Below are 25691 nucleotides of genomic sequence, written 5' to 3'. Positions count from 1 at the left end.
AGTACCCAGAAGTCCCTTACTGCAGGACATGCCCACCAAGGAAAATAACAGATCACCACTATCACCTACAGTCCTCAGCTAAAACCTGTCCAGTGCATCATTGACAATCTACAACCTATCCTGGAAAACAATCCCTTACTCTCACAGATCTTGGGAGACAGGCCAATCCTCACCTACAGACAGCCCCCAACCTGAAGCAAATACTCAGCAGCAACAAACACCACACCATAGAAATGTTAACGCAAGAACCTATCCCTACAACAAACGCCATTGCCAACTCTGTCTGCATATTTATAAAAGTGATGCCATCACACGATCTAATCACATCAGCCACACCATCAGGGGCTTATCCACTTGCACACTTACTAACATGCCCCTCAGACATGTATATTGGCCAAGCCAGACAGTCTCTTCACCAAAGGATAACTGGATGCGCTACCTCAGCTGAAAGCCCCATAAAGCACTGTAGAGTAATTACTTTGAATGACTCTGGGGAGTAGTTATTTCAAAATAGCAGCTGTGGAGGCATAACACTAACACTATTTCAAAATAACTATTTAGAAATAAGTGTTATTCCTTGTGGAAAGCAGGAGTTATTATTTTGAAATAACCAACCCCTTATTTCAAAATAACAGGCTTGGTAGTGTGGATGTTCCGCTTGTTATTTTCAAATAGGCTATGTCTACACTAAGGGACTTTATCAGAAAAAGGTATGCAAATTGCACTTTGCAATTTGCGTACTTTTTTCTGATAATTTTTTCAAAAGAGGCTTTTTCTAAATGTGGTCCTTCTACTCTGGGCCAAATTTTGGAAAAAAACCCTCTTTCGGAAGAGCCCTTCTTCTTTGTGGGAAGAGGAAGACAGGGCTTCCAAAAGAGCACGTCTGCTCTTCCACAAAAAAAAACGGAAGAGCAGACGCGTTCCCTGGATGTGGCAGAGTTTTTCCAGGATACCTCTTGTATCCTGGAAAAAACCCATAGTTTAGACATACCCATAATGAGAGCTATTCTGCAATAACTACCTAACGTAGACCAGGGCAATATGTATTAAAATTCCCACTGTAGGAACAGCTAACTAGTTTCCTTGTATCAAGGGTAGGAAACCTGTCAGGGATCACTGACCAACAGAACAAAAAATCAGTTGGAGGACACACACAAGCAAAAACCCAAACCAAAAACCTCATTCAACTCATCTGTAGTGGGAACAAGTTTGGGGCACCAAGACACAGGGCTTCCAACTTGCCGTGGGTTGCATCAAATTAAGCGGCGGGGGAGGGAGCGCAGATTTGGCCTGCTGCCAGAGGTTTCCCACTTCTGCCTTATATAGTATAGTCATCTCATGTACAGACAAAGACCTCATGTTTTTTGAGCCAACAAATCATCATTAATTATCAGGGCCAGATTAACATGTTGTGGGCTAATGCCGAACATATCTGTGGGTCCCTTCTGAGTGTGGGCCTGGTATGGCAGTGCTATCGTATATCTGGTACTGAGTCTCAGAGGCATTTTTCATTTTGATCACACACATCTACAAGACTGTATGTTCTGCTATATACAGCTTCCTTAGCCCCAAGTTTTTCTCACTGAGGGTTTACCAGTATCCACAGTGAACAGAAATTTTATAACAATCAAAGGAAACTCCTCATAGATTTATCCCCTTCCTTATCGAAACATTCTATAGTCATGTCTCTAGGAGCCCATCTTTCACCAGTTACTGTATGTGGTCCTGATCTCAGCTCAATACAGTTCCACAGCCAGCAGCTACCTGATCAGTTCTGACAGATCCCTTCCCCAGCACCCAGTAAAGTGGAACGATTTTCAGTTTTTGTGATTGGAGGATATCTGGATCCATATTGTAAGACTGAATGAAAAAAATGAAAACATTTTTGAGGTCCATCAAATTTTGTTGTTCTTTTGTTCCACTCATTGTTTGTGGGGAAATTACCAATGCAAAACAAACAAACAAACAAACCCTGATAATGGCCATTAAAAATAGCAACTCCAGTCCCAGTTAGCACTGGAAAGATGCCAACATTTATTGCTCAATCTCATCTTACTTTTTCTATAACAAATTATATTGGATTTTGGAGAAATGATGTAACAGTAGCCCAAATTAGGTTTGAGCACTCCTGTTAAAATCTGGAAGACAAGTGCTAGCTTCTCTTTCTGAGTATCAGATAAATCTGGAAAGGAAAAGCCCATTTCTGCTTCCATGGCTGTGGCAATATAGTCAAATCCTCATGTGTGCCTGGTATTGTACCTAAAGCTGCCCAGGTTTCTAATAGATTCTTCCCTCCCTTATTTATCACATTTAACTTCTCTGGTGGGGTCTGTTGCTGGGGAAATGTAGTCCCTTCCCTGCTCCAGGACCAGCTCTCTAGACAGGGAGGTGTCCAAAGAACTACAGATCCCAGAGTACCTTGGACACCCCATCATCAAACAGGGCCCTTCTGAGCGTGGGTCTGGGGCCAGAGAACAACTGACCCAATCATAAATCTGCCACTGTTAATTATAACTTTTAAACAAACTAATGAATTAGTGGATAGGTTGGATTGTGAGGGCTAATTATCATAAATCAGGATTGAGATTTGTCCTGCAGTAACAAAATTCCTTTTTAATATTATGTCAAAATTGATGTATACCCTTGAAACTTACGTCTAGACTACATGCCTCTGGTGACAGAGGCATGTAGATTAGGCTACCAGACATAGTAAAATGAAGCGGCGATTTAAATAATCGCCGCTTCATTTAAATTTACATGGCTGCCGCGCTGAGCCGACAAACAGCTGATCAGCTGTTTGTCGACTCAGCGCGATAGTCTGGACGCGCGGGTGGCGACATCAAAGGTATTTGTCGACCACCCAGGTAAACCTCCTGGGATGAGGTTTACCTGGGTGGTCGACAAATACCTTTGATGTCGCCACCCGCGCGTCCAGACTATCGCGCTGAGCCGACAAACAGCTGATCAGCTGTTTGTCAGCTCAGCGCGGCAGCCATGTAAATTTAAATGAAGCGGCGATTATTTTACTATGTCTGGTAGCCTATTCTACATGCCTCTGGTGACAGAGGCATGTAGTCTAGACGTATGGAGATCTGAATAACTTGTCTTTTTAATGTTATTTGTAAATATGTGTAAATATTCCTTTTAATCGGATGAAATTAAACTATTTGTAATCTTTAGGTTATTCCCCCTCACCCCCCAAATGTAACAAATGGTTAAAAAAAAAAGAAAGAAAGGAAAGTCTGTAAATAATAGCCATACCTGAGCTAAAATAAAGCCTTTCAGTTCATCATCTAGCATTGCCAAAGAGTTAAGCATGAAAAGCTGTAGGAAGGGTTAGCAATGACAACTGAGTGTTTTTCTCAGACCAGCTTTTGTTGAGCTCGCTGTTCAAACAACATCTTGATTCACATGCCTTTAGTTGCTAAAAAAAAGCTTCAAAGCTTGTTGAAAGGCCTACCCAAGTTTTAAACCTAACCTTCCTTCACCTTTCCATTTTGCTGCTGTTTCCTGATCTTTCTAATCCAGTTTTTTTTAATAGAAAGAAAACTCTATAATAGGGTTGGGAACAGCATGGGGGCATGAACGTGTATGTATTATCTAAAGGAAAATCTACTGCCTTTTGAACATTTCAGGAACCTTTTTACTGGACCTCAATGTATTCTCTCTTAAGTATGTTAAAAATACCTAACAGCTAGGCAGAATTTAAACATGAGACACTAAAAAATAACTAAACCCCAATATATAGTAATGGAATTACATTTTAAAATAAATTGTTTGCTTCAGAATATACAGGCCAAGGACAGCTCCTATGCAGCCATCTGCAGGTCTCAATGGACAAGCAGGATTTTTTGTTTTTGAGTGCAGTCATGTTAAAAAAAATTCTACATTGGTAAGTTGCAGTTTCATGATAAAGAGTGTGCATTACAGATTTTGCATTTGTGGGTGGTGAACTGAAAATTGCTACATGTTTATCATTTTTACTGTGCAAATATTTGTAATAAAAATTAAAAGTATAAAGTGAGTATTGTATACTTTGTATTGTGTGCCCTAACAAATACATCTAAAATATGTATAATACAATTAAATGGGTAGTCTATTTCATCAATTGTGAATATTTTAATCATTTGACAGCCCTAATGTTTATTATTTCATCTCCTTCCAGTCACAGCATATAATTTACGTGGCAAGTTTGTAACAAGGTCTCTTGCCCTTTAAGGGCTGAAAGTCTGGTCATTCCTGATATCTCTTAGGCATGGCTCATTCAGTTATCAGATCATCTTCGGATAAAGAGAACCAGGAAGACTGGGGATGCTGAGGGAAATGCAGGGAGTAAGAAACACACTTGTTGGAAGATTCTTGATATCAAGGGTGTTGCCAGATGGTTTCAACAAACATACCGGATACATGTGACATTACATCACAATCTACATTACATCTTATTTAGAAAATACCAGACATTTATATTTTCTCAATTTGTTTCCCGAACAGAAAGCTCAAATACTGGACTGTACGACTCAAAACCGGACACCTGGCAACCCTAGGTGTTTGGAGGCCAGGACTCAGTGATCAGGAGACTCCGTGGAAGACCCTGATTGGGTCTGAGCCCAAATGCCAGACCTAGAAGTCTGAGCTCCAGCTAGGAGGAGTTGGGCAGTCTGGCTGTGAGAACAGACTAGGACAAAATAGGAGCTCCATTTGTAATTGAAGATGCCAGAACTAAATACAAACTTTTTTGATGGTCTTTTTTGAGGGCTGTGAGGATTTTTATGAACTATTTATTGGGTTACGGTTGTGAGAGAAGCCTTTGAGCTTGTAACAAAACCACAGTTATTAAATATACATAGCAAAAACAATCAATCAGAGCCACTGACAAACAGCAATCTCCTTCTGCAAAATAAAGTGGAACGTTCTATTAATGTAGGAGTATGATATTTATACCAGATGTATATTGTAATAAAACATAAGATTTCTAAAGAACAAATTCCCTATGACAGACCTTGAAATGTAACTAAACTACAGCAAGCAAACATCAGTAACAGAAGTCTAAAGAAAACATGATTTCGGCCAACACCAAACCACAGCTGCCATTTCTGCCAATTAAACCAGTGATGATTACTGTAAGGTTCCACATACAGAGAGCTAAATATAAGCTTTTTTTTCCTTTCACATAACTAAAGAGGACTTATAGGGTACATCTACACTGCAGAGGAAGATTGAAGCTGCCACTGTCAATCTTCCAGGGTTTGAATTAGCAGTCATGTTAAGACAGCTAATTTGAACTGAGAGGGGGGGTATTCAATTGCCAGTAACACTCATTTCACAAGGAGTAAGGGAAGTCAAAGGAAGAGTGGTCTTCCTTTGATTTCCTGCAATGTAGAGAGTGCCAAAAGCTACGCAATTAATGTAGCTGAAGCTGAGTATCTTAATTCGACTTTGCACTGTTGTGTAGACATACCCATAGGGCATTTCTAGACTGGCAAGATTTTGCGCAAAAGCGACTGCTTTTGTGCAAAAACTTGCCAGCTGGCTACACTGGCCACTTGAATTTGTGCAAGAGCACTGACATTCTAATGTAAGAACTCAGTGCTTCTTGCGCAAATACTTTGACGCTCCCGCTCAGGGATAAGCCCTCTTGTGCAAGAATACTTGCGCAAGAGGGCCAATGTAGACAGGCACCTTCATTTTTTGTGCAAGAAAGCCCAATGGCTAAAATGGCCATCGGAGCTTTTTTGCGCAAAAGCGCGTCTATACTGGGCACGGATGCTTATGCGCAAAAGCACCCGTGCCAATCTAGACGCTTTTTTGCAGAAATACTTTTAACGGAAAAACTTTCCACAAAATCATGCCAGTCTAGACGCAGCCATAGAGAGCAAGTTTGCTTCTACACTTAAACGCTTGTTCATAAGAGAACACGTGTGCATGCAGAATTTCACAAAGTAACTAAAAAAAACCCACCCATGACACTAACAGGCACAATCAATATGAAATGTTTGAAATACTTAGCCAGCAGTTTGTTTGTTTTCACAGAAATGTTGAATTTATGTACAGTAGATTTGTATAATCACTCCATGAAGAGCACTTACCACCAGAGTCAAGCTGTCCCACTAGCAATGAAGATAAAGCTTCCACTTACCTGGAAAACAAAAACAAACATAACATCAATGGTAGTTCTTTAGCAGCTGTTCTTCAAAACAAAACAAAACAAAGACACCAGGTTTGGGGATTTATTTGATTTTAACTTGACAAGAAACACAAAAATGGTTTTTAGGGTGAGGCCCATGTAGCCTATACTAGGAGTAATGCCGGCTTCACAGTGTTAACCAGCTCTTTCAGCAGGACACGCTCTTAATTCACAGTGTGTTACAATCTTAGTAGGCAGGAAAGGGAAGTAAAAATTCAAGGGAGAAAACAAAACACAGAAGCAAGAAAAAAGGAGTCCTCGGAATGACGTTTCAACTGATCGTTATTCATAATTCCTCTATGCTAGCCTCCTGAGAATGTTTTCCTGTTTCCTCCTCTAACTAGTTCACACCTATTCAGGGGCTAGTGCAAAGAGTGATCAAATAGGACCAAATTTATTCCACAGTTACACATAGTTTCACATGCAGTTGCATTGATTTAAAATTATTTGCTCACTTTGGTGGTGCTGCGTGAGAGCAAATGATAGTGGCATTTTATTTACATTACAGTGTTGTTCCTGTATGGAATCTAACACACATAAGGCTCAGATTTAGTCTTGGGTATTTTGGGTAAAATCATGGATAGGTCCCAGGCAATAAAATAAATAAAAATTCATGGCCTGGGACCTGTCCATGACTTTACCAAAAATACCCCCGATTAAATCTCTACTTCTGGGGCCCCACTGCTTCAGAGGACCCCTTCTGGGAGCAAGGCTCTGCTCCAGGGCTGATGGTTGACTTCCCCCCAGCCTCTGCTTCCAGGTACTGCCATGCAGATGGCCTCTGGGTGCCCTTGGGGTCACTGCTCAGGTGCCCTTCAGAGACAGTCACACCAGCTGCTGTTCCCGCAGCCCCAGAGACAGCTGCCTGGGGGTCTACCTGAGTAGTAGCCAGCATGGTTGACCCTGGGGCAGCCACTGGGACTGCTACTCAGGTGCCCCCAGGGCCATCCTCAGGACTGCTCCTTGGACAGTCCCCAGAAACAGCCACACTGGCCATTGCTTCACAGTCCCCAGAGCCTCCCGAGCAGCAGCCCAGGGTTGCCATAGGGCCAGCTGCTCAGACAACCCTGAACTCAGCCATACCAGCCGCTGAGGGAGGTTGTAAAAAGTTATAGAATCCATGTCTTCCATGGTGTCTGTGAAAGGCTCAGACCTTTAATTATCTTTTCAATTAAAGTAGTGCAGTTCAAAGGCATCAGACTGACAATCCAGGAAAATGAAATCTTCTGTGGCAAAATACCTTTGCAATTAGAAATCATGTGACAAAAATACAAATCAACTTTATGAAAATGTAAGTAAAATAGTTTTTAAAAATGACTGGCACATGGGTGGTTTTTTTTAAAAAGTTGAATATTTCAGCAACTGTAACTCCCTCATGTAACTTCAGCAACTGTTAACTAGTGTTGCCAGGTGTCCAGTTTTCACCCGGACTGTATGTTATTTGGGTCCCCCATCCAGTAAAAAAAACCCAGAAAATACCGAACATGTGAAAAGTCCGGTATTTCCTGTTTCCTTCGGATGGAAGCCCGGCAGGGACAATTTTCCCCTGCCGCATCTGGTGGGGGAGGGGGTGGGGGAGTGAGGAGCACGGGGACATTTAAAGATGCACCACCACCACCCACCCCTTTTTTTTCTCAACAACTTTGGTCTCTCCCCCCCCCTTTTTTCCCCCCTCAACAGAATTTTTTCCTGGTTTTTTTGTGGGGGGAGGGGTTCAGTATTTTTTGTTAAACCATCTGGCAACCCTAACTGTAGCTCCCTTTCTAGATGTTAGTATGTGCTCCCAGAATACAGTTTAGTTCTAGAATACTGTGCAACTGTTTCACCACTTAGGATAGCCAGAGAAAATAGATAATGTACAAGGACATATACAAAAATTAAGACAAAAGCCCCTAATTTAAAACTGATATGATCTTTGATGAACTATACCTAACTTAGCCATCATAGGAAATGTTTGATCCAGTATTGAAAAGCAAAAAGGTTCTGCATTTCAATAAAGAACTTTAAAAGACCACTGAATGGAAATAAACAGACTATATTTATAGTATACTTTTTAATAAACCTTCATTTCTTACAACCATTTTAAATAGCGTAGATGCAGATATGCCAGTCTGGCATATACTTTCTAAATTGACTGAAACTTTTTTTTTAAATCCAGAAATAATCATATTCTTTTGAGACCCAGAATGCATACAGTTAGACGCTACAATGATACATTTCACAACGTAACACTGGTTTCTTTCTTTCAGTAAAAAAATCCAGAGGGGGGGGGGGAGGGAGGGAGAGAGAGAGAGATTAAAATGTCTCCCCACGCTCCAGCATGATTAGAGTTCCCTCTAGCTAGTCCCTTAACAGACTGGGGTTACCAGTTTTGAACTTCCACAGTTAACTGCTCTTCCACAGGGAACTTTAAGGCATGAAATGTGCAGATCAATGCAGGTGCATTATGTGCATAAAAACAGAGGTTTTACAATGAAAGTATGCTTTGTATCTCTGTAACATATTTGAGCTTCAGTATGGGTAACAGCTGTTAAAAAAAATCACAGTTAGACTGGTGGATGCTTTGTATAATGGCAAAACAAACTAGGGTTGCCAGGTGTCCGGTATTGAACGGGACAGTTCGATATTTTCACCCCCCGTCCGGTAAAAAAATTCAGAAAATATCAGAGACCTCCAATGTCCGGTATTTTCTGCTTTCTTTTCCCCCGGTCAGGAGGTGAAAATACCAGGTGCTTACTAGGTTCCACAGGGGAGCTGTCTGGCCTGGCGCAGGGAGGCAAGATGATGGGCGGCCGCCAGCAGCCTATTAGGGCCAAAAAGCCTCAAAAGCATTTCTTAAAGGGGCCACATTGGTATTTTTTGCTTAACAACTCTTGGGGTCTTGGAGCCCTTTTTTCAGTTCAACAACTTTGGTCTCCCCCTCAACTGAATATTTTCCTGGTGGTTTTTTTGCAGGGGCTGGGGGGAGGGGTTTTTGGTATTTTTTGTTAAACCATCTGGCAACCCTAAAACAAACAAACAAACAAACCTATGAATGTATAAGTATTCCAGACTGACTTGCCTCTCGGTTGCATACAATAGTCAATGTCAGGATAATGTCCTTCACACAGAGAGGACCTGAGCACTTCACATAATTCAGTAATTTAATTAACATCAACCTATGCCTAATGGTCCAATATCAAACATCTCTTTTACCTGTACTCTTACCCTATTCTCTGCAGAAAAGATAGAAATAAGGGCTGTTAAATGGTCACATACTTAACAACCAGACAAAGGATTTAAGAATTGTGAATACTTAAGCTCTGTCCCTGCATACTTAACTTTACAAAGAAACTGTAATAATGATTTAGCCATCCCTTGAATTACTAAGAATTATTATTTAGCTTGCAGCTCTACTATGATTCATAAGTGACTCTGCTTAACAAGCCATATATTTCCCCCTTTCAGATCACTTCAAGCATTACATTTCCTAGGTCCCTTAGGAAGGTTTCTGCTATTTTTAAAACACTCTAAAAAAAAGCTTTACCTATATAAAGGGACATCCCATTTTTCATATAAAATCTCTTCTCCCCCTGAAACCACAACACAGCACTATTCTGCTTTGGATATGTGCTAGATACATTTTGTCTTTGTAAAGCTCCCTGGACAATTTTCCTTTGCAGTAATAACAATAGGTGGATATCAGGAGTTTCAATACATATTTATGGTCAGACTTGCTGTTATATGTACATCTTACTGTTAACACTTTTGAAATCATCATCTGATTATTGCCAACTTAAAGGAACACAAAGAAATTCCCCCTAGTAAGAATAAAATGCTATCTAAATTTAAAAAACAAAAGAAAAGAAAAATGCACTTGCAGATATTTTCTGTAGGAAAGTATATACTAGAATTTATTTTAGGACAATGGTTGAAATACCCACAATATCATGGGCTCTCTGTGATTCTCACAGATGAGAATGGTAGCAACTGAACTACAGTATTCCAAGTTTCAGAACCAGTTGTGTTAGTTTATTTCAGAAAAAACAACAAGGAGTCCAAGATCACCTTAAAGACTAACAATTTTATTATGGCATAAACTTTTGTGAGTTGCAATTCATGAAAGCTTATGCCATAATAAAATTATTAGTCTTTAAGGTGACACTGGACTCCATAGTATCCCAAGTGAATAAGGCATGGTATGATGGCTTGAATGGTAGTAAAATGCTCTACCAAATGAGACCACCAAATCTGGTAGTGCCTTCGAGCTGGTGAAGGTATTTTGGAAGCAGTGCAAAGGTGCTGTCAGGAAAGAAAAGGTGTAAGACCAAAATTCCAGAAATGAAGTGAGAGACTCACTATATTTATTAAAAATATATATGATTTTGGAACTAGCCAATTTTGTGTAGTAGGGATGTCAATGTGTACTCAACTACATGATTAACTAATAATCCCAGATTTATTGGTTAATCCTGTTGACTACACCACTCCCCCTTCCCACTGCCTACTGTATCAGAGGTAGCAAAGGATGGGAGTGGGGGACAGGAGCTGGTGCCCATGTGGTTTTAAGCAGGCTCTGCATGAGCATTCTCCCCCCCCCCCAAAAGATAATCTCACTATTGAGACAGAAGGCCAAACTGTTCTGTGTGTGCACGTTGCAAATAAACAAAACAGATACAAAAGAGAAGAAAAAGGAATTAGTATTTTTACAAAATAAACAAAACAGATACAAAAGAGAAGAAAAAAGGAATTAGGATTTTTAGCAAACTGATAATGGAAGAAAAGTCAAGATTAAATCTAAGGCCAGTGGAATTAAGGGAATTACCAATTTTTTTAATTTTAATTTTTTAAAGTATATTAGAAACAAAACATTACTATTGTTTGGTTTCTCGATGGAAATGATAGACCTATCAGTACTAATGAAAAAAGGCATATGTGCTCAATAAATATTTGTTCTCTGTATTTTGGAAATAGCCAAGTGGAAAATATTTTATCACTGTACATTATGATGACATATATTCCATTGCAAGAGTAATTCAAAGCCTTAGAGAGCAACTAGTAACATTACACATTTTTAAAATAACTTGGTTTATTGAGTTCATCTATGAGAATTGGGCTTGGAGCAATCTGGACTGTCTATTTTTAATGATGTCTGGAACAATGGGGAACTTGCAGAGGATGAGAAGAATGCTCATGTTGTCCCTGTATTTAAAAAGTGTAAACAAGATGATCTGGTTCACTATAGGCTCACAGGCCTTCTATCAATTTGAGGCAAAATAATGGACCATCTCATGTGAAACTGACTTAAAGAATTCAAGATAATTAATGCCAATATATCCTATTAAACTATTTGACATCTTTATGAGATTACAAGTTTGATTGATAAAGATAATAGTGTTGATGTAGTATATTTAGATGTTTATAACAGTGTTTCTGAACCAGTGGTATGAGTACCCTTGGGTGGGGGAGTACGTCAACACAATTGAAATTTGGAGAAAACAGAATTTTTGTTTTACATTTTACAGTGCTTTATTATTTTTGTACTTTTTGCACCCAAAAATTTCATTGGCTGCCCAACTATGATTAAGTTATTTAAACAAATGTGTTGCAATGGTAGAAATTTTTTTTGGATGTCTGAAAACTGTAAGTACTGGGGTACTTATTTTTTTAAGGGGGGTACTTATAATGTTTTTTTTTTTTTAAAAAAAGAGGTACTTTATAAACATAAAGGTTGAGAAACACTGGTCTATAAGGGTATGTCTACACTTGCACCCTAGTTCAAACTAGGGTTACAAATTTAGGCAATCGAAATAGTCAATGAAGCGGGGATTTAAATATCCCTCACTTCATTAGCATGATCTCGCCGGTGCGTTGCTCCGATTAACAGCTATTTCGAAAGTGAAAGTGCGCACCGGAACACGTTAGTTTGAACCAAACCCCATGGTTCGAACTAACATTACTCCTCATTTTTTGAGGGTTTGGTTCGAACTAGCGCGTCCCACGCACTTTCACTTTTGAAACAGCTGTTGATCGGAGTAACGCGCTGGCGAGATCATGCTAATGAAGCATGGGATATTTAAATCCCCGCTTCATTGACTATTTCGAATGCCTACATTTGCATCCCTAGTTCAAACTAGGATGCAAGTGTAGACATACCCTAAGACACTCTACAAGACTTGTTTGCAACACTTGACTGAGAAACTAGAATGACGGAGAATCAATGTGACACACAAATAGATTAGAAAGTGGCTAACAGATAAGTCTCAAAATATAATCCAAAATGGACTCTTCCCTGTTTTTGCTTATACCAGTACTATTAGATAGGGACTACACACAGTGAGCATCACAAGCTCTACCCCCAAAATAACACCCACTATAAGTAATACCAAGTTAAGAAAATATCCTGTCTGAGTTATAATATTCCTATCCACTTGATTAATTAGGAGTCATATTATTCTTATAATAACAATTCATTCTTAGGCAAAACTCTAGTGATATCAACTACAAAATTCTCATGCATTTTAATAGGGTTTTGTAAAAGGAAGATACCACGTGTCTCATCAAACAGGTCACACCAAATATTATTCTTACTGCATGGTAATTCTGTATAAAACATGTCTTATTCCTGAACATACTTAACATGCAAAGTCCCATAAAATAGCATATACAGGCAGTCCCCAGGTTACGTACAAGATAGGGACTGTAGGTTTGTTCTTAAGTTGAATCTGTATGTAAGTCGGAACTGGCATCCAGATTCAGCCACTGCTGAAACTGACCAGCGGCTGACTACAGGAAGCCTGAGGCAGAGTTGCTCTGCCCCGGGCTTCCTGGAATCAGCCGCTGATCAGTTTCAACAGGCTGAATCTGGACGCCAGTTCCGACTTACATGCAGATTCAACTTAAGAACCCCAGGCGTCCCCAAGTCAGCTGCTGCTGAAACTGATCAGCGGCTGATTCCAGGAAGCCCGGGGCAGAGCAACTCTGCCTCGGGCTTCCTGTAGTCAGCGCTGGTCAGTTTCAGCAGCGGCTGACTTGGGGACACCTGGGGCAGAGCAGCTGGGTTGCTCCAGTAGCGCCGCTCCTCGGCGCTACTGGACCAACCCAGCAGCACCCATGCTGCTCTGTCCCAGGCGTCCTGATTCAGTCGCTGCTGAAACTGACCAGCAGCGGCTGAATCAGGACGGCTGGGGCAGAGCATCTGGGGTGCTGCTGGGTTGGTCCAGTAGCACCCAGAGCGGCACTGCGGGACCAACCAGCAGTGCCCCACCTGCTCTACCACAGGCGTCCGGAGAAAAGCCTGGTCTGCTGGGGAGGGGGACCAGGGAGACGCGGAGCAAAGCCGCGGAGCATGCGGGCAGTGGGACAGCCCAGACACGCTGCGGCTGTCCCGCTGCTGGCATCCTCCGAGGCTTTGCTCCCCGTCTCCCTGGTCTGCTGGGGGGGCTTCCCCACCCAGCAGACCAGGGAGACGTGGAGCAGCTTTTCTCGCCCCGTAGGATGCGGCGGCGGGACCGCGGCGCATCTGGGCGTCCCGCCGCTCCCGTCCTCCAGGGCGAGAAAAACCCCATTTGTAACTGCGGATCCGACATAAGTCGGATCCGCGTAACTCGGGGACTGCCTGTACAAGCATTCTATTCACTACCCTATGCCTTTGCATAGTAAAGATAATGCACAGTACAACTATTGCTTCCCGAAACACCATCCCTTATCATGAAGAAAAAGATTGGCAGCAATAATGCCATTTTTGCTAGTATTACTGGAAATTTTTTTGCCATTCTGCCTTAAAAATCAGATTAGATGATTTACCCCAATTATATGAAAAAATATAAAATGATGCCTCTGTGTTGACAGCATGTACAACAATGTGATGTAAATGGCCAAGGTATTAACCTATGATGCACAAAAGGAGACACCATGAACTTCCATTAGAGCTAGTAGGTGACTGTTGTGCCAGTCAAGGAAGGATATTAGCCAAAGGTGAAACTTTTACTGAGCTTCCAGTCCTCAGTCTCAAAAAAAGAAAGAGAAAGACTCCTGTAGGTCCCAATTCAACAGTCCTCTAATCAGGTAACAATTTAAGCACAAACGTATCTTTAAGCATATACATAAGATTCATATTAAATCCTCACAAAGACCATTACTGAGCAGAAGCTGTGTTTTTTCTACATCCAAATTCAGATTATCTCAATCCATAACAACCAAAACTTTGCAAGCTGTAAATAAGACAAAATAAATATTGACTAGATTTGCTTTTGTTCTACAGCTTATAACATAGCCGCCAAGCACTCTAGAATCTCCATATGTTCTTGAACAAAATAAAAATAGGAGAGCAATAAAACAAAGTATTTTAGTTCACATTTTATTTTTAATAAATCCTCAAATATTTAGATGTCAACCTGTTTTCAAAGATACAAATGCATATTCTAGCAATGGTATACAGGACATTGGCTTGATGTGAAACAACAGATAAAAAAAAAAAGGACAGAAAAAAATTCTTTCTTCCAGCCAGTACACTCAAGAACTTCCATAAGACATCAGTGCACACTATAATCATCCAATTTTTCTTCTACCTCATTAGATCCAGTTTAAGGTAGAATTAGGGGCTGCAGAAACTCTGATGGACCCAGCAAACGTGCCTGCAAGATGGAGATAGATGATGACTACAGTTGCTGCTCTATTAGTTTGTTTGCATGTTGGATGTTTTTCTGATTATAGTTACTCTACAATTTAACAGTAGGAGGCTAATGGAAATGTTGTTCGCTGCTGTGGCAGACTAAGTCAGTCGGTGAAAGAAAAAGAAATGTGTTTACACTTGAAGATGTCACATAAAACAGTTGGAAGCTCCCAACCCCCTGATACCAGGAGAGGCATTTTCTTTCAAGAACTCATTTATGTTATTACATGCTCCTTCACACTTAGAAATCTATTAATTTACAATTAGTTGTATTGATTTTCTAGCAGATTTGTAATTTCTGTAATAATTTACAGACTATTGAGGATATTAACTATGCCCTATAGAAAGATAAGCATTGCTGGGATATAGAACTCAGCACAAATTATTGAACATATCATTGACAGTATGGATTCTCTGCTTTAAATTCTACTTTAATTATAGCAGAACTGACTGGTGGATTCTATTGATCATCCAATAGCGAAACCACGTCAGGGGGTACAGATAACATCCATTCAACTTCTAATGTCTTGCTAGTATGGGAGAGTTAAAATAAAGTCGTTACTATGTGGGCTAGGCCACGTTGCGCTCTTCAAAAACACGATCTGTAAGTGATCCTGTGTAGCATGCTAATACCTGAGTATTATATAATATGTTAAGAGTTCTATTCTGAAGTTATGGATGATATGTAAACTGTCTAAAGTCTAAACCATACAAAAAGGCAACTGAGATTAGAATCCATCTCTCTTCCTGTAGATACACTACATTATCCATTAGAACATCGTCTCTCCTAGGCAAATCCCTGTTCCCTGATCTGTAAAATGGAAAACCTACTGACTTGCTTACCTGTGGCTAACCATCTGCTAATTCCTGTATATTTTCAGATTTCTCCCATAGTAATATACCTTTGCTTTAAATATGGGGAAAAGCACAGAACAGGGGTCATCTGTCTTGCTTTCCACCATCATTCAGCCTTACTATATTGTTTTATCTCAAGAGTGAGTGCATTTCAATGTTGGGTGAATTGTAGGAATCCCTTTCTGCATAGTTTCTCATTACGTAAAATGCTTTTATGGCTGCAAGAAATAAAATAAATATATTAGCAGTAAGAAGTTGTCTTCGCTGAACACAATCTCTCATTCTACTTTTCACAACTCCTACAGATACAGCTGCAGGTTCCTGGACCTTCCTCCTTTCACTGACCCTTCCTATTCCAACTTTCCTGACTTTACAGCTGAACTTCCCACAGTTGGAGGATATAATCTCTATTTTACAGACGTGGAACTGAGGCAAAGAGAGATTAAGGCTGAAAGTGCCAAATTTCCATTAACTGTAGGTGTCCAAGTTCTAACGCAGGCCTAGGCGAAATATGGCCTGCAGGCTGGATCTGGCCTGCCAAGCCACCGGATCTGGCCTGTGGAGACAGTGGGCTGGTTGCAGGCGCTTTCTTTTTATGAGTCCAGGGGAGGGGAGGGAGGAAGCGGGAGAAGAGTCAGATGTTGCTCCTGCCCCCAGCACAATCCCATTGCCCGGTTTCTGGCCAGAAACTGACCAATAGGAGCTGCCTGTTTGAATAACAGGCAGCCACGAAGGAAAACCCCCCTCCCTTCCTGCTCAGTTACTCACCCAAGCACATGGCCAAGCAGGCAGAAATATTTTAAGCTCTGCAAGCATTTAGCACTGCAGGCAGACTGGTTTGGCTGCTGGCTGGTAAGTCTCCTGGCCAGAGCCTGCCTCTGGCACCCCAGCTCCTCCCTTCCCCAAGCCTCTGACCCCTATTCCTGCCTTGCTACTCCAGATGCCCCCTTGCCTCCTCCTGGATATGGTACTCCACTCTCCGGCATGAGATCATAATCCCCTCCTACCCTAGGTCACATCTCAAAACACTACACCCCAGTCACCTGCCCTAGGTCACAACTGCCTCGTTCACCCAAACTCCCTCCCAGACTCCATTCTCCCTCCTTCACCTCAATTCCTTACCCTAAGCTGCACACAATCTCCATCCCAGACTCCATACCCCCTACATAAATACCATGGAAAAGTGCAACCCTTGACCACTTTCCAAAATCTTGGAGTCGCCAACCCCATCAAAAATTATTGCCCACCCCTGTTCTAACATCTGCAACAGATAACAGCCTCATATTTATGCACTCCTGATTCACTCCCACAGCACTGTCCATCCTGCGCACTGAATGACAAAGGGATCCTTTGAGAAAAACAGCATGTGATCATATTCTCAAAGACTACACCATAAGGAGGTCAAATTAATCTTGTACGGGCAAGTGCTGTAAGTACTCACAACAGAGTGGGTTCTTGATCTATGACTACTACCCACAGTAACAAATAACTCACCACGCCATCTTCTAAAATCTGATAATCTCAACATACTTTTCAAATATGAATTAAATATCACCACTTCGTGGTATTTCTTACTTTTACTACTACGACACAAGATATTAAATGACTTGCCCACTCTTTAGGATGCTTAATAGTTAGGAATAGAACTCAGGATGCTTGACTACTAACTGCATGCCAGACCCACAGTACTGTCCTTCCCCAGACACACACACATCTTTACTAGAACAAGATGGCAAAGTGTTTACTAACTATCAGAGAAGGAACTACACTTAGAGGAGTTTGACAGGCCAGGCTGACTTTGCCTTCTCTACACTTATAGTGGTACGCAGGATATGTGTAGCTACATGCTAAAGTGCAAGCAGGCTGCATCTATACTGAAGCCTATAGCAACATGCAGTAGTGAAAGGGAACAGACAGAAGCCACAAAGAAAGGTTTCAACAGTGAGGAGCTACCTCCTCCCCTGCCAGAGCCTTTCACTACAGCAGGGAAAGATTCTGACAGCAGGACTCTGTTAAAAATAGCAGTATAGACATAGAAGGCTCTGTTTGGGCATATGCAGAGCTATGCAGGGTATGCACCTTACAGTTCTGGTGCATTTCTAATCTACTTACCTGATCAGTACTTCACCATCTACACTGCTATTTATACCCCTACTAGCTGGATATGCCATCTGTGTACTCAGCCTGCCACTACACGTGTAGCTAAATCTACAGAAAGCAGCAAACAAACATTAACAAGTAACTCACGGAATCACCAAAAAGAGGTGATCACTGAGTGGTCTAGGAGTAAGAGAGAAGCTGTCAGGGCAAATGAGGATTCTTCATATTAACCACTGCAAGCTAAGAAAACTGATGACATATTAAATAGGACAGCAGATGCTAATGTTAGCTTTCTTGTTACCTCACTAACAGTTGTGTGTCATGCATGCACATATAAAACCAGTAAATGTCTTTTTGTCCAAAGTGTCTGTTTCACCAAAGGAATCATTTAAAAGATTTATTTAAACAGTGCATACCCAGAGCCCACTTACCCAGCACCAACATATCATTCCAACCACTGCTATCAATACTGTAGGTATTTGCTATATGCCATGATTGTAAAACCACTACTATAATTCATGGCTGGAAATCTGCAAAGTGTAACAATATTTGACTGTCTCATTTCTTGGTTGCATGCAGTCAGCTTTCCTCCATCATCTGTCGTTGCTATACTCTGACCGATCAATAACAAACGAGGCCTCAATTTATAATGGGTATTTACTCTGCTTAAAATTCATAGCAACTGCTAACTGCTGCAGTTCTGCAATCATCTGCAAGTGTACAACAGGCGGTGGTTTGATCAGTGACAACTGTGCTGTACATTATTACCAGAAAAGGTCCCTACTGACAACTGCTACTAAAGGCCACAGTTCATTTACATGTCACAGTTCACTTACGTAACCCAACTGTGGGTCCAAAAACAGTGCTAAGGAAAAGGCTGTTAGCTACTGTAAGTGAAACTGTAGTTTGTTGTGGGGGGGGGGGGGGAGTAATCCCACTTCCTTCTGCGGCTGCAGGCAGCCAATCCGCCTCACTACATCTCCGGGGGTCGCCTGACACGGGCAATCAGCAGGGCAATGGGAGATGTCTGTGATCAGGCCAAACAACACACACAGTTACTGAGCCCGAGTCCTTGCTCAGGATGGAACAGCAAAGAGTCTGTGGACTCAGGCCTGAATGCAGGCTGAGCAGTAAAATAGTCAGGCCTCCTAGCTCTGGTGGAGGACCGACAAGCACAGGCTTCTTGCCTAAAAGAGAAGGACACTGCCTCCCATGAATTGGAGTACATGGGAGGATGCAGGCCCAGCAAGTAAGAGGATGAGTTTTTGCAAGATTGAGAAAAAGCAAAAGAAGAGACAGAAAAATGCTCTGTACCTGGTGGAGGAGGCAATTAAGAGGTTGATGAGGGGTCTGAATCCAGGAGAAGCAGCGGTAGAAATTGAATTTGCTGGGTATATTGAAAAAAACATATGGTTCACCATGTGAAAGGGAACAGGTTACAGGATTTAGAAGGACAGATTGGGAGGGTGGTGTGATAACTGAAGACAGACTGAGGGGGTCAGACAGTGTGTAAAAAGGAAGCCATTGGTACTGGGAAAGTCCAGTAAACAGGAGATAAAAACATAACAAAACATTTCCTATAAGGAACAAGATAGAAAGCTAGCTTAGTAAGCAGCTGTTTTCAGGAAATACAGCCATTTTCAAGCACTCTCTAATCACACCAAACTATGATATTAACAGAGAAAGGCAGGTAGTCACAACAGCACAGACCACACTGTGCTCCATTAATAGAAATGCCTGTGGGGGCCCAGAAGTAACAATTTTGCCCAGAGGTAATGGAACAATTTATGGAGCTAATGCTTAATATGCACCTAAAGACTAGTAGGAGTTCCCTTAAGATTTTGCAGGGTAATATTGAATTCCACAGTAAATACTGCTGCAAAGATCTTTAATCTGCATCCTGATATGTGACTAGCATGACAATTGCTTGTTAAAAGGAAGAGCTGACTTTGACAGCAAAAAAAACCCAAATCCTTAAGATCATCAAGTTACAGAGAATCTTGAAAAATTAATCACTTCCAACAACTATCACAAACATTCACTCTTTCCCAGACCCAGACCTGTCATGCTGCATACAAATATGGGCAAGATCATTAACTCAGATCTTCTCCTGTAATGGAAAGACTGAATATTACCTGTAACCGCTTCAAACTATTTAAAAAAAATGTTTAAAACTGATGCTTGTCTCTCTGTAGAATGTTAATATGTATTAAATTGTTTCAACATAGGAATGTAGAAAATGTAGAATAAATGAAAATTAAAAACATAAAAATTTATATGTAAACTAGAGGCAGTTCCTTTACCCATCCCACTTTTACTTCTGTCAAGTTTATGATGTGGCCACTTCTATCACAATTTGAGCACCTGTATTTTAACAGATGCTATTTTAATTAGGGATGTAAACAAGTACAGGCAGTCCCCGGGTTACATACAAGATAGGGACTGTAGGTTTGTTCTTAAGTTGAATTTGTATGTAAGTCGGAACTGGCGTCCCGATTCAGCTGCTGCTGAAACTGACCAGCGGCTGACTACAGGAAGCCCAAGGCAGAGTTGCTCTGCACTGGGCTTCCTGGAATCAGCCGCTGATCAGTTTCAACAGCGGCTGAATCTGGACTCCTGGGACAGAGCAGCTGGGGCACTGCCGGGTAGGTCCCCACAGCGCCGCACCTCAGCGCTGCGCGGACCAACCTGGCAGCACCCCAGCAGCTCTACCCCAGGCATCCCCAAGTCAGCTGCTGCTGAAACTGATCAGCAGCTGATTCCAGGAAGCCCGGGGCAGAGCAACTCTGCCTCGGGCTTCCTGTACTCAGCCATTGGTCAGTTTCAGCAGCGGCTGACTTGGGGATGCCTGGGGCAGAGCAGCTGGGGTGCTGCCGGGTTGGTCCAGTAGCGCCGAGGAGCAGCACCCCAGCTGCTCTACCCCAGGTGGCGAGATAAGCCTGGTCTGCTGGGGAGGGGCGCACTAGCATACCAGGGACCGCCGAGACACGCTCGGTCCCACTGCCCGCGTCCTCCGCGGCTTTGCTCCGCGTCTCCCTGGTCTGCTGCCCCGCCCCCAGCAGACCAGGGAGACACGGAGCAAAGCCGCGGAGGACGCGGGCAGCAGGACAACGGCGCGTCTGGGCTGTCCCGCCGCCCGCGTCCTCCACGGCTTTGCTCCACGTCTTCCTGGTCTGCTGGGGGGCCTCCCCAGCAGACCAGGGAGACGCGGAGCAGCTTTACTCGCCCCAGAGGACGCGGGTGGTGGGACCGCGGTGCGTTTGGGCGGTCCCGCCTCCCGCGTCCTCCGGGGCAAGAAAAGCCCCGTTCGTAACTGCAGATCCGACATAAGTCAGATCCGTGTAAGTCGGGGACTGTCCGTGTAAGTCGACTATACGATGAACTGATGAGCTGAAACTTATCGGTTAATCTAGTTGACTACTCACATTCCCCCCCCTTGCTGCCTCTGTATCAGTTCCCCCCAGCACTAGGGATGTGAATGACTAGTCAACTATCTGATAAGCAAATGTTTATTGGCTAGTTGACAAACTTGTTGACTAGTTGCTCCCGCCGACCCTTTGCTGCCTCTATCTGAAAGAGGCAGCAAAGCAGGATAAAGGAGGGAGGGGGGGATACGTCAAAGCAGCAGCGCTGCGTGGAGCCTGGGGCCAGACTGCAGGCTCCACATGATGCTGCCGCTTTGAAACACCACTGTGGGAGCCCAGCATCAGGCTCCTCCCGGCATTTCAAAGCAGCAGTACCATATGGATCCCAGGATCAGCGGGGAGTCTATCAGAGGCAGCAGTGCAGGGTGAAAGAAGGCTCCTTGGGAGTGGTGCTGGAGTGCATTGGCTGCCAGAATAGTTGAGTAACTGATAAGAATTCATGAATTCAATTACCCAATATCTCACATCCCTAGTTTTAACCTATCCACATCTTGCTACTAGGGATGTAAGAGTTTAACCATAAACTGATGCATATCGGTTAACCCCACAGATTAAACTCTTCATGGGGCTGCCAGCCTCCTGGTAACCCTGTGGAGCTTATACTGCAAAGTCTGCAGCGTAGGCAGCTCCCCGGAAGTGGGGCCGACAGCCAGTGCGTGCTGGGAGGTGGCTTATGAAATGGCTGCTGGCATACAACAGCTTCCAGCTGCCAGCTCCGCTTCCAGGGATGCAGGTAGTGCTGCAGGCTCTGCAGTATAAAGCTAATAAGCACATATAACCATGTAACTTCTAGGATTTTTAACAGTCACACAGTCACATTTTTAACAGTTTTTTACATCCCTACTTGTCACATCATAATACTGTACCAAGATGGCACATGGTGAAGAGAACAATATATTTCAATGTGGAGTTTTCTTTCAAGTAAATAAAATAACAATAAAGCCAAATGAGTATTATACATAGAAATGTCTAAGTATGAGATCATTATCAGCAATGAGGAGTTCCTTAGGACATAAACTTGAATAAGTGAAAATTATTACAGGACACATTTTTCATAAACTATAGGAAAGGATAAACAAAACCCCAAAAAACTGCAAACAGTTGTGTGTCCTAAAAATTGAATCCCTATTGCTCCCTCTGCCAGCACATACAATAGAGGATCATGAAGTCTCCTTGCTGAATACATATGTTAACTAACAGCATACTCCAATGATATGAAATACCACAATATGGAATTTTCAAATATGCAGTGAAGACAGGGTTGATGCACAGGGCAATTCAATGTTATTGGAAAAGAAAACCAATCTCAACAAAAAGTTAAAAAAGCAGCTTTCATAAACAGATTTCCACAGCTGATCAAGACTTTCACCCACATGAGCTGAATCTTTGAGTCTTTTGAGGATCAATATGGAAACAGATGGAGTAGTTTGCTGGCAGGGATAATGAGAGAAAAGTGCTTTGAGTAATTTTCATTCATCGAAATGGTGAGAAAGAAAGAAAGAAAGAAAGAAAGAAAGAAAGAAAGAAAGAAAGAAAGAAAGAAAGAAAGAAAGAAAGAAAGAAAGAAAGAAAGAAAGAAAGAAAGAAAGAAAGAAAGAAAGAAAGAAAGAAAGAAAGAAAGAAAGAAAGAAAGAAAGAAAGAAAGAAAGAAAGAAAGAAAGAAAGAAAGAAAAACAGTGTTGATGATCAAGTGCAGCCCAAAAGAGCTAAATAGAAATCATTTTTACACCCAAGTTCAGACACACAACAAAAGCGTCTGCTCAGTAGTTCAGATTAACAGCAAGGTTCTGTGCAAGTCAAAAAAAGAATGCTGACGGGCATGATTAGAGCACAGGGGATTTAGGTTAACAAAAGCTTCTGAAAAATATGTAGTCCTGTTTGTGATCTGTGGTTTCTTTGTTGGTTGCAGCAGGATGTATATAATAATAAAAAAAAACTTAATTTAATATTTATTTCTGAGTAATATCGTGCAATGTGGCAGTGAGACTTCATACAGGAAAATCTAAAAGGCTATGTTATATTAGCTTACAGGTACACTACTCTGAATAAGCAAAATAAATTGCTGCTGCTACACTACAAATATTCTAACACCAGAAATATGTTCAACATTCACTTTGCTTGCTGGATTTTGTGGGGCTCATACTTCTTCACAACTAATTTTGATTGAAATAATAAGCTCCCCAAACCTTCTCCTATCCCTTCTCTTATTTTCTTTTATCCCTCTTCTTTACTTTTTCCTCTTTGTCTTTTTCCTATTTTGACTACAAGGGAGGATCTCAGTCTTCCCAAATCCAAGGGACAGAACTATGTAGCACTTTAAAGACTAACAAGATGGTTTATTAGGTGATGAGCTTTCGTGGGCTATCTGAGGAAGTGGGTCTGACCCTAAGCTACACCAGACTAACACGGCTGCATCTATAACACTATTCCCAAATCCAGTCTATGTAGAAAACAGGTATTTGTGGTAGGAAAACAAAATCATAAAGTCCTTGTTAGGAATAATGTTTGGAAGTGCCCATAACCCTTACGGCAAGCCTGTGAACTTCTGGGTATGGGATCTCTTTTTCTGCTCTTTGGGAAGTCTTTGTTTTTAAAATGTTTCTGCAGCAGATTAAGGTGTGAAAACTCAGTCTGAGGACGTAGGAAGAACACAGGTGTCAACCATGGGCTCGTCTACACTGGCCCCTTTTCCGAAAGGGGCATGTTAATTTTACAGGTCGTAATAGGGAAATCCGCGGGGGATTTAAATATCCCCCGCGGCATTTAAATAAAAATGTCCGCTGCTTTTTTCCGGCTTTTAGAAAAGCCGGAAAAGAGTGTCTACACTGGCCCCGATCCTCCGGAAAAAAAGCCCTTTTCCGGAGGATCTTATTCCAACTTCGAAGTGGGGAGAGAGGGGAATGTTTCTCAGGGTCTTGCTCTCTGGTGTGTCTAAATATTGAAGAAAAAGAGGTCAAAGTTTTAACTTTTTCATTATTAATATTTTTGGAGGTAGATTAAAAACCTTTTGGTTGGAATATATGGGCTAGGTTTGGGAAAAATGATACATATTGGGTTTGGTTTTCATAAAGAAGATATTTGACTAGTCTAGCTGTTGATTTGACTATGGCACAAATCTATGATTTTAAAAAGAACAGTTCTTCCAGATGCTTTGTTCAAAATTGTTGAATATCATTTTTTGTGATGCAATAGATCATCAGTATAAAAAACTGTATTGTTCCCATTTTACAGATAGGATATTTAACACACAGACCAAGATCACAGAGTCAGAGGCACAGCTGAATAGAGCTCCAGATCTCCTAAATCCCTAATATGCTGTAGAAGACATTACCCTGCTTCCCATCAAGGAAGTCAGAATTAGTAACAGAATTGTTGAGTATCTAGATGGATGGAGTTTACCAATACAGTAAACTTTCGATAATCCGGCACCTTTAGGACCCAGGGGGTGCTGGATTATCAAATATGCCAGACTATCGGAAGAGGGGGCTATGAGGGGTCTGGGATGGGTGGGGGGATGGGGGGGCGGCGCTGCGGGACCAATCCGGCAGCACCCCAGCTGCTCTGCCCCAGGCATCCTCAAGTCAGCCGCTGCTGAAACTGACCAGCGACTGCCTCTTGGAAGCCCCACTCTGCCCCGGGCTTCCTGGAGTCAGCCACTGGTCAGTTTCAGCAGTGGCTGACTTGGAGAAGTCTGGGGCAGAGCAGCTGGGGTGCTGCCGGGTTGGTCCCGCAGAGCCGAGCTGCTCTGCCCCGGGCGCCCCAAGTCAGTCGCTGCTGAAACTGACCAGCGGCTGACTCGGGGAAAGCCCAGGGCAGAGCAGCTCCAATTGTCCAGCTGCCTGGAGCACTTCCGGGTTCCAGGTGGTGCCGGTCTAGCAGGAGTGCCGGATCACTGGATGCCAGACAACTGGAGTTCTACCGTACTTGGGAAATGGAGGACTTTAAATAATGGTTAATCTTTCAAGAAAGTGTGTGTTTGGTATTGCTAAGACACTCAATTTGAATAAGGGTTTCTTTTTACGTCACTGTATATTACAACCACATATTTTATGTCAATTATGTAAAGTAGTGTAATTACACTAATTATTTAAATACACGAGACTCTTGAATTGGAAACCCTAAGAAAATTCACCATGTAATAAGACAAACTCACAATTGCATGTTCATGGTGGTGCCATATTGCAAACAATTCAATGAATAATAGGACTATATATACACACTGATATGTACGTAGACGTTGAGTGTGAGTGTGTGCGCGTGTGTGTGTGTGTGTGCGCGCGTGTGTGTGTAATTTCTATGTCTACCTGTATATCAGTTCTATATTTCTCTTCATTGACTATTATGAGGAAGATTTTAGAATCAAACCCCACCTTCTCAAATTTTTATTTTTTATCTTCACTGACATTGGAACTGGTTGCTCTAGTAGTGATTGAGAAGAAAAGGAAAATAATCTGTGATAAAATTTGCTGATGAT

The 25691-nt window shown here is 42.0% G+C and overlaps 1 protein-coding gene across 3 annotated transcripts in view; it reads right to left on the bottom strand.

Annotated features, from left to right (window-relative positions):
* Positions 1-25691, bottom strand: part of SASH1 (SAM and SH3 domain containing 1) — an 843335-nt gene that overhangs the window by 454222 nt on the left and 363422 nt on the right. Inside the window, exon 2 of one of the 3 annotated variants that reach the window (XM_075924399.1) lies at positions 3018-6136. The exons of the other annotated variants lie outside the window; for them this stretch is intronic. Coding sequence (XP_075780514.1) covers positions 6095-6136 — 42 coding nt within the window. The 3' untranslated portion in view covers positions 3018-6094. Of the gene's footprint in view, positions 1-3017; positions 6137-25691 lie in introns of those variants that run through there. 3 annotated transcript variants of the gene reach the window in all.

Source organism: Pelodiscus sinensis, chromosome 3 (genome assembly GCF_049634645.1).
Source record: "Pelodiscus sinensis isolate JC-2024 chromosome 3, ASM4963464v1, whole genome shotgun sequence".
Lineage (NCBI taxonomy): Eukaryota > Metazoa > Chordata > Testudines > Trionychidae > Pelodiscus > Pelodiscus sinensis.
The sequence above is the reverse complement of the archived record's forward strand: the minus strand, read 5'-3'. Positions and strand labels throughout refer to the sequence as shown.